The sequence below is a fragment of the Pieris brassicae genome, chromosome 1 (genome assembly GCF_905147105.1).
Source record: "Pieris brassicae chromosome 1, ilPieBrab1.1, whole genome shotgun sequence".
Classification (NCBI taxonomy): Eukaryota; Metazoa; Arthropoda; class Insecta; order Lepidoptera; family Pieridae; genus Pieris; species Pieris brassicae.
Genome location: NC_059665.1, coordinates 1,355,679 through 1,370,129, shown reverse-complemented (window position 1 = coordinate 1,370,129; position 14,451 = coordinate 1,355,679). Strand labels below are relative to the sequence as shown.

General features: G+C 37.5%; 1 protein-coding gene across 1 annotated transcript in view; it reads left to right on the top strand.

Annotated features, from left to right (window-relative positions):
* Positions 1-13,261, top strand: part of LOC123720451 (disintegrin and metalloproteinase domain-containing protein 10) — a 95,463-nt gene extending 82,202 nt beyond the window's left edge. Inside the window, exons 8-16 of the mRNA XM_045677059.1 lie at positions 2,342-2,513; positions 3,083-3,294; positions 5,009-5,243; positions 6,118-6,235; positions 6,424-6,593; positions 7,188-7,450; positions 9,566-9,798; positions 10,178-10,344; positions 10,919-13,261. Coding sequence (XP_045533015.1) covers positions 2,342-2,513; positions 3,083-3,294; positions 5,009-5,243; positions 6,118-6,235; positions 6,424-6,593; positions 7,188-7,450; positions 9,566-9,798; positions 10,178-10,344; positions 10,919-11,010 — 1,662 coding nt within the window. The 3' untranslated portion in view covers positions 11,011-13,261. The remainder of the gene's footprint in view (positions 1-2,341; positions 2,514-3,082; positions 3,295-5,008; positions 5,244-6,117; positions 6,236-6,423; positions 6,594-7,187; positions 7,451-9,565; positions 9,799-10,177; positions 10,345-10,918) is intronic.
* The last annotated feature ends 1,190 nt before the right edge of the window (positions 13,262-14,451 follow it).

Below are 14,451 nucleotides of genomic sequence, written 5' to 3'. Positions count from 1 at the left end.
TCGAAAGTTCAAGTTTCATTAAAATGGTTTCTGTAGTTTTACGTTCGTAATTCGTATTTCTTTATGTATAGAACAAAAAATCTTAACAGAATTTTGTAGTCGGTTTTTTTTTTTATATATACGAATGTCCTCAGTACATATACAGTAATCCCTCAAATAACACGGTACTCTCGCATAATCGCGCTTCTACGGTCATACGCGTTGTGTACAAATGATTCACGGTTACCTTTTCTCGAACACTAGAAAATCTTAATAAATTTAACAAAATGTATTAAAGAAAAACTGTGTAAATTGGCTTTCTACAAAGTTAACGATTATCTAGTTGATAAAAGGACTAGTGCTAGACAGGCTACATCTAATTATTTTGTTTTAAAATAACTGGTGTTTGATGATTTGCTATTTTAAAAGAGTCTCTCGGCCTACACCCTCTGTCTTCTTGTCGGTCAGTAGGAGTGTCTACCGAGACAAATTTAATGAATTTATAATATTACGAAAAAAAAAATGTTATGAAATAAGTGCGTCCATTATAAATGAATACTCGCGTTATACGAGAAACTGAAATCGCGTAATATAATGCGTTATAAGAGTACCGTGTTATAAGGTGGTTTACTGTTTTTGGTTCGCGATAACAGATACGCTGTGTGCTTTTCAGTTCTCCATGACTGCTTTTCGAATGACATTCTTCATTAACATTTTAGAGTTTATGAATAAATAATACTAATTCTAAATATTTATCCAAAATATCAATCTAAATTGATTTCCAGTGATATTATTTACGTTGAAACTTGAAAGACCATTTGTATAGACAACGGAGAGACCGGTTTTCGCGTATTTGCATTTTTTTTATTGTGTCTAAGTCATTTCAATCAGGCGAAAAGTTTTATACCCTCCAACGGAGACACAACAACAAAGATCAAACGAGTTCGACAGGTCTATATATCAATTGTGTGAATAAAGTAAGGTCTTGCTGCTAGTGTCGGGAAGATTAGGAACAAAAAACTGTACTTGTATAGTATTGTCTTTTGTTAACATAGCTTTTACACATTGAGAAAAACACTTTTTAAACGGATTGAAGCTATAAATTATTATTATAAACTTATAATTATTTACATAATTTTAAATTTTTCCGACGTTTCGCGTGCTTTACAGCGTGCGTGGTCACGGTGACTGAAGACAAAAGGTGTTGAATGTCAAAACTATCACAGCTGTAGAGAAAGTTGTGTTATCGGTATTTGGTATCTCCGGAGTTGGTACGCGACTAAAAAAAAATATGTTAATAATTATAAGTTTATAATAATAATACATAGCTTCAATCCGTTTAGAAAGTGTTTTTCTTACTGTAGTTGTAGTTCGAAGTTAATACTTAAGAAAAAATTATTTTAATTTTTTTTAGTAACCGCTAATTATTTGGCAGAAGCTCTATTTTGGTCTTTACACACACATACGTGTTCTTTATTCTGTATAAAAAATATGTATTATAAATAAATTTGATATACGTCACTCTATCGATATTGTCATTACCATTGGCGGGTTTATGGGCGTCATACGGGTAAACTGCATATGCATACAGACAGAAAAAGATAGATTCCTTCTAACATTACAAATTAAACTCTAGCCTAGATTATAACGAGCAGCGCGTTCAGGGCTTCAGGGAAATCAATTTTAACCACAATCTACTAGATACAAATCGGTCCAACCGTCTCGCGTTCCCAAGAACTGTCAAAACACAAGATGGCGTCTCGATGCCACTCAAGGCATTTGCTTTGTTCTGATTGGTCGTTACAGTATTCGTACTTTTATTCGTTAATTAACAATCTCAAAATATAAAACAAATAATAACCAAACAAATAAAATCTAAATCATTTTTTAAACGGATTGAAGCTATGTATTATTATTATAAACTTATAATTATTTATATAATTTTAAATTTAATTTTTTCCGACGTTTCGCGTGCTTTACAGCGTGCGCGGTCACGGTGACAAAAATAACAAAAGACAATATTAGATATCTTCAAAGAGAACACTTTGTTTGAAGCTGGGGAAACTGGATTTATTTGTTAAACATAAGCTTATAACTAAGTTAACATTAGGGGTGCGAAGCTGGTTCAACTAACTTGACTTATTGAAGAGTTCCTAAATCTAACTGACACTTGTGTAATTGGACATTATCGGTTAAAATACAATATATGATTGGTAAAAACTAAATGACTTGGCTTCAAGTATGCGATGATTAACATTTGGTTCACGCTTCAAGTTATTTACTAAAATATATATGTAACTTAACTAATGTTAAGTACATAACACGTATATTATGAAGTATGTTCGTAAATGTTTATCACCAGATCGACGATGATTCTGCGTGCAAGAAGCACCCGTTCGCAACGGAGACGAACCAATTCTGCTGGGAGAACATTGATGTGTCAAATTTTCTGAACCTCCACTCGCTGGGCAACCACGAGGACTTCTGCCTCGCCTATATGTTCACTTATCGGGACTTCACTGGTGGAACTCTGGGTATGTTTTAAGAATGCTCAAACAATACTGGTCCGTAACTCAATAGTGCCAAACTCAAATGTATAAAAAAATTACTTAAGAAATTCCTTTGAGCCTTTTGGCAATGTGTGTCCATGGGCATCATTACTTAATAAATAATAACGAAGATCTATTCAAAAAATGTCATGTTATGTCAACTATGATCAAAATTCGTCTTTTTTGTTTAATTTTAGAAATTCCCACCTGAAATCGAATCCGAAACGTCACGGTCTGTAATCGAACATGAAAAATACATGGATGTTAAAAGCCAATTGTGTTAACTTTATGAATTCACGTATTAATAAGTCGTAGGAAGTACTAGGAAGACAGAGAAAAACTAGTATTTTATGTTAGTTAGCCATTAAACATTCGCTGCAACGGTAAGGGAAACATCGAGAGGAAAATGGGGTGTGTCAGGCACAGGAGGCTGATCGCCTATTTGCCTATTAGACGTACAAATGACCATGGAACAGATACATATATCTGAGGCTCAGAACAAAGTTTTAGCGGCAGTAGTAAAAATATTTTATAAATCTCATTTAATTCCTAAGGTCTAGCCTGGGTAGCGAGCGCAAGTGGCGCCTCTGGGGGCATCTGCGAGAAATACAAAACCTACACCGAGACCACTGGGGGTCTATATCAAAGTACCAAGAGGTCACTCAACACTGGTATCATCACATTCGTCAACTACAACAGTAGGGTGCCACCTAAGGTCAGCCAGCTTACGTTGGCACACGAGATTGGACACAATTTTGGATCGCCGGTAAGATTTTTATATATGTTTGATTGGGAAAATCGTGTATTAAAAACACCACACTAAACTAAACAATATTTTCTTATTAATAATAAAAGCCTAATTTTAACTATACCTATTTTTCTCAACCTCCTTATTTTTATAGCACTCTATTTATCAACGGCCAGTTGGTCAGGTTGTCTGTTGGCATAGGGCTCCGCTTGTTCTTTCCATTCGTCTTTTACGAGCTGATCTTCGCCATCCTTCCGGCAGATCGTCTTCCCATCTTTTTATTTGACGGCATCATTTCCTTCTCCCATCTCTGGGATACCATTCCATGACGTCTTTCGTCCATTTGTCCTTTATCGACCTCATGATATGCCTAGTCCAAGGCTGTTTAACCTAAAAAGTTCATCATACTCCTTTCCATGTCCCATTGTTTAGTTATTTGTCGCAGATTTTAAAAGATTTTTTTTTAATTTCATATGTTTCATCTTTTTGTTTTCAGCCTTCATAATGGCTCTATCGTACGAATGGCCTAAGCATTAACCAGCCTGTTTATTAAATGTTGTAACAAACGCTACGGCTGAATATCTTTCAGGCCGCTAGTTAAACGGCGCTGTTTAAAGGCTAGGCTGTTAATTGAAATGCTAATTAAGCTAGTTGGCTGCGATGTTATCCTTTTCAACAACGTCAATTGTCATACAACTAGAGAATTCTTTACATTGCGAATTTACGTAAGATTTAGTCTTAAATTCCGCTGATAAACTCTTCTACTACACTTATAGGTTATCTCTCTCTTATTTTGAGAAAGAACTGTCCTATTGACTCCAAGTTGCACTAACTGTGGCAAGTTATTCAATACTTTTTTATTTGGTTAAGATTACAGAAGAAGTTTTATGACCCTTTGTTGTCTCTACTTATATGTCTTTGGTTTTTGTATTGTTGAAATAATATTTTTGGGTTTGTTGAGTACACCTTCAGGTGTTCCTATCGAAACTCGGTTCTTTTGACCCAGTACGGAGGGAGCACACTAGGTCGCCTTGTTAATACTTGTAATTTTAGTTATTGTATTTTATTACAAAGGAAATATACTAAACATTGAATAATACCTATACGAGACAAGGCTGTATATTCTGCTCATTTAGGCTTTCTTAGTTTTATAAGCTTGACGATTTCCTTAATCGTCGGAGTTACGCCCCGAGCGTATAGCCAGACGTAGGCACTCTCTTCTCTATGTAGGGAATCAATGCAATGTACAGTACATTGTAAGGAATGAATGCAATGTCCTGTAGATTGTAAGGAATGAATGTAATGTACAGTACATTGCATTCATTCCTTACATAGCAATTAACATTTCATTATTTCGCTAATATTCTGTTGTTTGTATGTGAATAATGTAGAGTAATACTAAAATCTATTATTTAGAGCACCCTGACGACCCAGGAATCAATACCTAAATGGACATCACTATTCTTTATTAATATTTGTTAATAAGGACCAATGACACATGACATACATATTTCTTTTTAAAACAAGTTATATTTATAGAAGTGTCCTTCAATTGCTCCAAAGCTAAGATTTTATTAAATACATGTGTATACACAACTAAACTAAAAATAATTTTAGCAATAGGTAAGAATATATAAACAGCAATTTAGAGTACATACATACATTTTAAAGGGAGCTAGAAATGCACAAAAACAATTGATATCGATATATAATAGTGAAAAAAAATTTTCAGCACGACTACCCCTCAGAATGTCGGCCTGGAGGCCAACAAGGTAATTTTATAATGTTCGCATCGGCCACCTCTGGTGATAGGCCCAACAATAGCAGATTTTCGACCTGCTCTGTCAGCAATATCAGCGCTGTATTGGACGCTGTAAGGGATGGAAGGAAAAGGGACTGTCTAAAGGAAAGCGCTGGAGCGTTCTGCGGGAATAAGATTGTCGAGGTCGGAGAGGAGTGTGATTGTGGTGAGTTTTCCCAGCTCTTAGTAGTTTTAACGAGTCGTATGTACTCTACTACTGTATATATTCTATAGAACTCTTGATTTTATTATTATCAAATTTCTTTGTAAATCTGTACATACACTCCTCTAGAGTATTCTCTTTCTCTCAAATTGTATTTACGCTGTAATGAAAAAAGATGAACGTCTACTAGTCAATCAATTTCACAAATCCAGGTTAAGTGAAGTGTAATATAGGCCAATGGAATATCTACCTAGCTCTAAAAAATTAAGTTCTATCCGTTCGTAAATTGTTTTGTTAAAAGCTTCCCAGAAGTAATACCAATTGCCCTACAACCTGGGTCGACCTTTTAGGTCTGGATCTCCGTATTGCTGTATCTGTTCCGTGATCATTTCTAACAGCAATGTGATCGATCAACCATTATTGGCTGACATAACGCTGAAAACTTTTTGGAGCATGCCGGTTTCCTTACTATGTTCTCAAGATACAGGCGATTGTTAAATGAGCACATAAACAGAAGATTCCATTGGTGCACAGACACCATTTTTTTTCATTATTAACAGGGGGCAAACGGGCTGACCTGATGTTAAGTGCTACGCCGCCCATGGACACTCAAAGACAGATGGCTTGCGAATGCGCTGGATTCCCGACCCTAAGTCGAATTGGTTCGGAAATACTTTAGTGGGCAGCTGGTTCCACATAGTGGTGGTGTGTGGCAAAAGCTGAACGACGGGCGTCTCACTTATTAATCTGAACAATTACAACCTCTCGACAATCACACGTGGCAACCAACACTGCTCAGTAGATGTCCACTTATGAAAGTGCACAGTTTAAACACTGGAATGAGATGTATTTTGTAATAGTCACATTTGTGCTCCAGGTTATGACGAAATCGAGTGTAAAGATCGATGCTGTTATCCTCGACAAGTGAGCACATATGACCTGGATCGGAACTCGTCCGCTAAGGGCTGTCAGAGGCGGGCCAACACGCAGTGCAGGTATAATTAAGATTTTGTTATATTAAAAAACTTTTAGTATGAAAAAAAATTTTTTTTTGGTGATTAATACAATGTCAATGCTTTAATGAAACCGTTATCAATAAAACACCCCATGGTGGGGCATGGAGCAGTATGGTTTACTCAAATTTCAAAAATTGTGGCACTTCAAATGAGATATTTTTCCCCAGTCCCTCCCAAGGGCCGTGCTGTCACGCGCAGACGTGCCAGTTCGTGTTGGCCTTCCGCAATCAGACGTGTCGTGAGGCGACCGAGTGCAGCCACGCGTCCTACTGCTCCGGACGCTCCGCCGACTGCCCCAACCCCAGGTCTCTGCCTGATCATACCAAGTGTAATAATGGTGAGTTCCAGTTGAAATTTCTCTTTTTCTAATTATAATATATGGTTCTTAAACTGCTTTATTATCTTCTGGTGCTGGTGAAATTCTCAGGATTATCCAACATATTTTGAGAACACTTTCAAGGTCCTAGAAGTGTTTTTTTGTTAATGTTTACAATTGGGCCGTTCCAACTCTCTTATTAACTTAATTGATAAATTAACATTTTAAAACCTTATAATAGACAAATTCTCCATTAAGACGTGAATGTGAAACATAATTAGAAAAAGTAACGATATTTAGGAAATACAAAGTGTCGGCCTAGTGGTTTCAACGTGCGACTCTCATCCACGTACGTTCGATCCCCGGCTGTGCACCAATGGACTTTACGTGCGCATTTAAGATACGCTCGAACGGTGAAGGAAAACCGGATGCCTGAGACCCAAAAATTGGTGTCAAGCACAGGAGGCTGGTCACCCACTTGCCTATTATATTGACTAATGATCATGAAACATATAAAGAAATCTGAGGCCCAGACCTAAAAGATTGTAGCGCCAATTCTTCTCATTTAAAAATAAGCTCTGTTAGTTCTTTGCTATTCATGTAAAACTATTCCAGGTACCCAGCTCTGCATAAAGGGGGACTGCAGCGGTTCCATGTGTCTCGCGTGGAACATGAAGGAGTGCTTCCTCTCCTCGTCGCCCACCAAAATCGGGGATGGAGTCACGGCAGTCGTCAACCGCAGGGCCTTGTGTCAGCTCGCGTGTCAGACGGGGCCGGAGCCGGACTCCTGTCGCAGTACGGCTGACTTTGCCAAGCAAGTGGGTCTGCCCAGTGAGGGCATCAGCTTGAGACCTGGATCGCCGTGTGACAATTTCCAGGTAGGGAAACGCTCTTCCTCTCTTTCTGTCAAATTGTTTACGAGTTTTTTATTATTATAAAATTGTGTGTGTGTGGGTTTTTGTTGTTTAACCACAACCACAACCGAAGGTTTAAAAAACAGTTTAAACCTTATTTGATAAAAATTACAATTACAATTAATATAACGGCTAAACAATCCGATATATAATATATAAACATGAGGTTCCAGCTGACTCTGGGCAACAATGGTCGCTAGGCTGCAGAACCCATGTTGGGAGCGTTTAAGTATTACGTAACGAATTTTGGGGGGGGGGAGGTCCTCTTGTAAAACGTTACGATGCGGGGCGTGGTTTAAATTACGCGTTATTGTTAATATTATTTTCGAGTTTCCAGTACTTTACACCACATAATAGTAAGCTTGAGGTATAAAGAGTCAGTGGGGGTGGCCACGAAACGTTTTACTATTGGATACAGAAGCGTTACGGCGCGTTTCATAAGGAAGGGGGGGGGGGGGGTCAAGAATCTCCAAAAATTGCGTGACGTAATACTTGCACGCTCCCTTATACGGCTGTAACGCTGGGTCCATATTGTTAGCGGTAGTTGATTTAGTTCTTAGGGTAGGAAATTAAACACTTCACTGATGACTTAATTCACTATAATTTACTTCGCTGATTTTACGTGAACTGTATAACCTCAAACTTGTACGAAGAAAAGGCCCGTGCGCATGTGTCACAACCTCTTTTATAATCACAACTCCCTCCTCCGACTCGACCATCCCACTTCGGGATGATGGTCGAATCAATTCGTAACAACTCGTAAACAACCGAACGAGTCAAATGAGTAACTATTGCACATGCGCACTTGTAGCACGATTCTTAAGAATATGTTTCATAAAAATGTTTAGAATTTAATTAAATTAATATTAGAAGCAAACAATATAAAGAGTTAAACAAAAATTAAATAATTCTCAAATATAAATTAAATAATAATAAAAACCGATCCTTCCTCAAAACTTGGCGATTGAAAAGAGTGGCGGAGAGTTTCTTGCCAGTTCTTCTTGTCAATTTCATTTTTTTTTCTGTTGACCTACATAACCTCGGTTACCTATATTAATAAAGTTATTTTGCGTTTGAGTTTCAAAGTTTAAGATTATCCCAAAATTGTTCCATATATGTCCAAAGGACTAGCATTTTTTTCAAAATTTAAATTAACTGAAAAATGCGATACTTAACATTGTCATTAAAAGAGATTTGATTTATAAACAAAGGGTTTAGATCACAGATTAGACTAAAAACCACTTTAACCGGTTGAGGGCGTTGTCCTTTATTCCGTCTTGCCCTTTTTGTGTTTGACCACCCCACGACACGGCCGAAGTCGTGGTCCGAGTCTCGCAGAAGACGCTTTTGCGGAAATCGCGGGAATACACCCATTCCGGCAAAAACATCCCGTGCTTAGAAAAACACTTTTTGAACGGATTAAAGCTATTTGTATTATTATCAACCAATAATTATTTACATAATTTTAAATTAAAAATTTTCCGACGTTTCGCGTGCTTTACAGCGTGCGTGGTCACGGTGACTGAAGTCAAAAGGTGTTAAATGTCAAAAGTATCACAGCTGTAGAGAAAGTTGTGTTATCTGTATTTATTTCCCCGGAGTTGGTATCGTCTAAAAGATGACGGGTTTTGGCATAAATGACTCACGGCGTCCTCTATTTTCCCGGTCTTTTGTTTGTCTTAGGGTTTTAATTTTGATATTATTGGATCCCAGGTGTTTGATAATTTTAGGACGTCTTCTCTATTGAAATTGGGGTGTTTTTTTATTTGAATGGCTTGTACCAATCTTGGGAAGAATCTTTTTTCTTTCGCAAGTACTTTCGGTTGGTTGGTTGATAAGTTTATAATAATACATAGCTTTAATCCGTTCAAAAAGTGTTTTTCTCAATGTGTAAAAGCTATGTTAACAAAAGACAATACTATCCCGTGCTTAGCTTTAAAGGCCTTTAAGGCTTCCAGTCCTGGTTTCCACTACCGGCGGATCATGTCTTTAGGATTAGGCTGCTGTGTGTCTGTGAATTTAGGTTATAATGTCTTCCATATGTATCAGTATAAACTGAGAAGTCTAAATGAATTCCAGGGTTACTGCGACGTGTTCCTAAAGTGTCGGGCCGTGGACGCCGAGGGCCCTCTGGTCCGGCTGAAGAACCTCCTCTTGAACCGCGAGACCCTCCAGACCTTGCAAGAGTGGGTGACCGAGAAGTGGTGGGCAGTTCTACTCGGCGGGGTCACCCTGGTGGTGCTGATGGGGGCCTTCGTCAAGTGCTGCGCCGTTCATACGCCTTCCTCGAACCCCAAGCGACCGCCGGCCAGGTGACTCATTACGTTAACAAGAATTTAACGCGCGCTTTTTTTAGAAAATCTCGTCTGATGTTAAGGATTTCACCGCCCATGGACACTCGCATTGCCAAAGCGCTCGTTGCGTTGCCGTTCTTTTGATGGTACGAATTTTTAAATACATAGATACAGATACTAAAGTTAATTAATTTTACTTAAACTGAAAACAAAAAAATATTTACCTCAATATAACTTTTCGTGAAACGTGGACAGACATACAGACACCTTTTAGGGTTTTTTTTAAACTGTGTAACTCTAACTAAAACAACTTATTTGACTCCCGAAGACACACAAATGTCAATAAAGTATTTTTTTAAATCGATAAATAAATAAAATTATCAATGTTCATTTGCAGACGTCTGTCAGAAACTTTACGTCGTCCGATGAACACCTTGCGACGCATGCGCGGCGGCAACGCGGAGCCGCGTCGCGCCGGCCACGCCCCTCCGCGGCCTGGTCACCGCAGGGCCAGGAACCACAAGGGCTACGCCCCCCCACTCACCTACACTGCCCGGGAGCTGGGTGAGCTGTTCAATTGTCATTCATCAAGTGTATCAAAAAAACCTTGACCTCGGTTTTCTGTTTCATGATTACTTTTCTTAATGTGTCTGACACATGCCGTCAGTCTTCTGTGTCTGACGGATTCTAAGATTTAAACGTACGAGCGAGCGTTAATTGCGTACATAAGTGTATTTGCTGACTCGGGTTACGAACCTATATATATATATATATATCAATGGCGCTACAACCTTTTTAGGTCTGGGCCTCAGAATATGTATCTGTTTCATGATCATTTGTTAATCGAATAGCTAAGTAGGTGATCAGCCTTCTGTGCCTGACGCACGCCGTAAATAGAACCTACGACCTCAGGGAGTATTCTGCTCGCCAATATGATGGGTAATAACTATCCAGTGACGTCACAATCTTATATGAAGCGTGGCCTCTTTTATTTTTTTTCATAGACAAATATTCTACGATAGTCAACTTTACTTTAGATTGACAAAAGAGTTTTTATTTGAAGTGCGTCATACAGGCCACTTAATTAAAAAAAAAAAAACTCGTACAAGACCCCTAAAGATCTCTTCCCTCGAACCAGGCGCGGGCGGGCCGGGCCCGAGCGGGCGTCGCGAGCCGTACGCCAACGCTTATCCGCAGGCGTACGAGATGCGTCCGGCGCACAAGGTCTGACACAGCGTTCTGCCGCTGCTGTGCTACTTGCAGCACGCACACACGCACACACACCTCTCGTGAACACACACGCGACTACTTTTAGCGAGGCCTTCGATATTACCGGGCGTTTAATTTTGTATAAAATTAGAGTTGCTTAGAGTTTGCGCGATTACCTGAAGAATACGCCTCGTAATTGCCGAAAGTACGAGCCATGTAAGTTTTCATGTATATCAATTTACTGCTAAAGTACAGTCGGTCAGAACTATACTTAAATAATATTAAACTATACAAATAATCAATACAAAAAAAAACTATATTTTTTGCTTAAAAACTGGCAAAATGTATCGAAAGCAATGCTAAAAGTATGAAATTCCGATGTTCACTGCCACATTTTTATTTGAAGCATTTAAACCATTAAGCGGTTAAAGACAATCTATTTAACAGTATTTTTTTCATGTCCCGGAGATAGGACGAGTTAATTGAGACCCACGAGAGAATTTAATGTAATAATTCGATCGAGAATCAGGTTGTAATCATTATCATTAAATTCGCTAATCTTTTTATCATTAATTTTGTCTGAAACTAAGTTTAATGAAATTCCGAACTTTTTCAATGTTCGAGGGCGTCTCAAGTCTATCTCTGGGTCTTGCGATTTGTTCAGTACAAATAGTAATACTGAACTACGATACATTTGTTCATATGTTCACGGGCGATCCTTTGGAATAGGGCGGAACTGTTTCTAAAACTGAATTAAACAGAAAAGAATGATTTTCATTTATTAGTATTTTACTTGTTTTTTTTTTTGACGTGTAAACGTGTATCGCTTAACGCCGGTTACACAAAAAAGCGTAACTCATTGTCCCGTTACGCTCACTGTCCCTTTACGCTCATTGTACGCTTGCGCCGTATCTATCTCTCATCCCCTCGATTTGCGTATGCGTTCGAGGATTCACTTCTTTGTATCCATACAAAATGATTTAATTTAATTTATAAAAGTATGCTTATCAGTTTTAAATTCCTCTTTAGAAACAGTTTTGACGCAACCATACTTGATTATAAGTTTGACATTCATCACAATGCGTCAACTATTTGTATGAAAAACTAAAAATATATCTAAAAAAAAAACATTTCAAACTCATGGAAGAGGTTATTTTGTGTTCAATAAGAACTACAGCTCGGCCCATTTAACCGCATCGTGTTCGAAAATTAGCTTTTATTTTTGTATCGAAGTGTCTCCAGTCGGACGTACCGACACGTGTGTATATTTTGTATATAATCAACATATACAATGTATAAATATCAAATAATCGTACTGTTATTAGTTAGTAAAACGTTATTTTACTGGAATCTCCGTAATTGTAATTTTAAATGTCATTATTTGTAGATGTGAAAAGTTTAAGTGCCATTTAGGGATTTGCAGGATTAGCATTCCGATCGGAAAGCATTTGTATTCCGAGTCGACTGTCAATCACAATTTTATATCACCAATAACGTCTATCTATCCTAATAGTTAAACTATAGTTAAATGAAGTGGCAGTGACTAGTTCCCGTATGGCGAATTGTGTTGGTGTTTCGAATTCTTTCCGTACGCAATGTTCCAAAGCAATTCGACGACTCGACAATTGTCTCAAAATTATCATTAACGGGCTCATTACGCCACAGTACGGCGACATTGGAAAATGGCCGTTGTGAAGCTCAAATTTGGCCCAATAGTTTACGATTAGTCTTCCTATGGCAATTAGTTTAATTTCGTAGATATAAATACATTGCCAAATGATCAAAATGTTTTAGACTGATCTTTCGATATTCAGCTTGTTTAAGCGTTTAAAAAGTCCAGCTCAAAATTGAATTTAGGTGAAAAACGTAAGCTCCAATCGTATTGCATGAAGTATTAATGTGTACAGTTGATCTCCCCTAGGTAATTCGTTACGTACTCCGTCGTGCAAGCCAAAGAGCATGATGTTTTATTATTTTCTATATATTAAGGATAGTTCTCGTCTAAGTGTACCGTGTTAATGCCATTTTTAGGATCGATATGCATTGTAATTAAGCATTGTATATTTGTATGTATGGATGAATGAGTGGCGACTCGACCAATTGACTCGCGACGCTCGCGAGATCGCGTAGTAATGGCATTATTTCTCCTAAGTGTAAGCTAGTTTACCGTTATAGATTATTTAAACAGACAATGTGAATATTTTTAATTAACAAGATAAATGTTACAACATGTGATTTCAAAATAACAAAAAAATACAATAAATTTTACATGATCTTATTTTGGTGTTTTTCATTCATTTAACGAAGGTACCCTTTCCTACACTGTCCTTGTGATGAGCCGCCTGAAGGGGCCGACAAATAAAGCGTTCGTTGAATGACGATAGCTTTGTCCTGACATCAGGGAGCTTCACGAGTTGAGTTGCTGAGTTTAGATCCAACTTAATCGCATTTTTGGAGTTACTCCTTAAGAAACGATTTGAGTTATAAGGCCCGGTACGGAAATTTTATGAGGAGTAAAATCAAATGTAACACGAAAAGTTGAGGCGTTACGGAGAAAGAGACAAACATATATATCTGTAGGATTGAACTCATTCTCTCTCTAAAATTGGATTTGTATAGATTGAACACAATCATTATTGTTATTATTTATATTGTTTTGTAACATTATGTAATACGCTTTATTGAAGTAATATAAATAATCCGAATAATTACAGATATATGTTTGTTTCTCTTATCATTTTAGCAGATGCGTTCATTTACCCTTTTTTTTCTATTCGATATATATCATAATTATCGTTCGTAAGGAGTAAACTCCAATTGTGCGTCGTAGCTGACACACACTTACTTTTTTTCGTACGATTACCATGACAAACTGAAACATATTGGAATTGCAAGACCGAATGAAGTAACGATATTTTTAGCGGTTTTATGTATGTTCTGAAATTTAATTGTCAAACTTGCTTTGACACAATTCTCAAATAATATATTTTATATATAGTTACGACATGTTATTATGTTTTCAGTTCATACAGTTTTGTAATAAACATTATTCTTGTGATATATTTTAAACGTACCTAAAGATTTAGTTTGATAGTTGACACTTTGATAAGAACTATCAATATGTGTGTGTCTAGTTTTACAAATTCTTTAACTTTTAAGTATGATGGGGTAAGTATTGTTCACAAATGTTATCCATCTTATACCTATAATCTAAAAATAGATTCCTTTTAATTCTCCTTCCAAGTTGGAAATAGAAACAAGACGACAATCCAATTGGGGGTTTTAGGGTAGTTTCATAGATTGAAGGCGAAACGGTAAAACTTTGGTGCAGTCGCGAGGTCGTGTTACTATATATACTGCTGAGGTCACATTGAAACATATTCGGGCTGGTTTATTCCTACGTGTTATAAGTAGTTGGGATTCCCGGCGACTGCCTCACATCAAAGTTCCCCAAAAACGTAA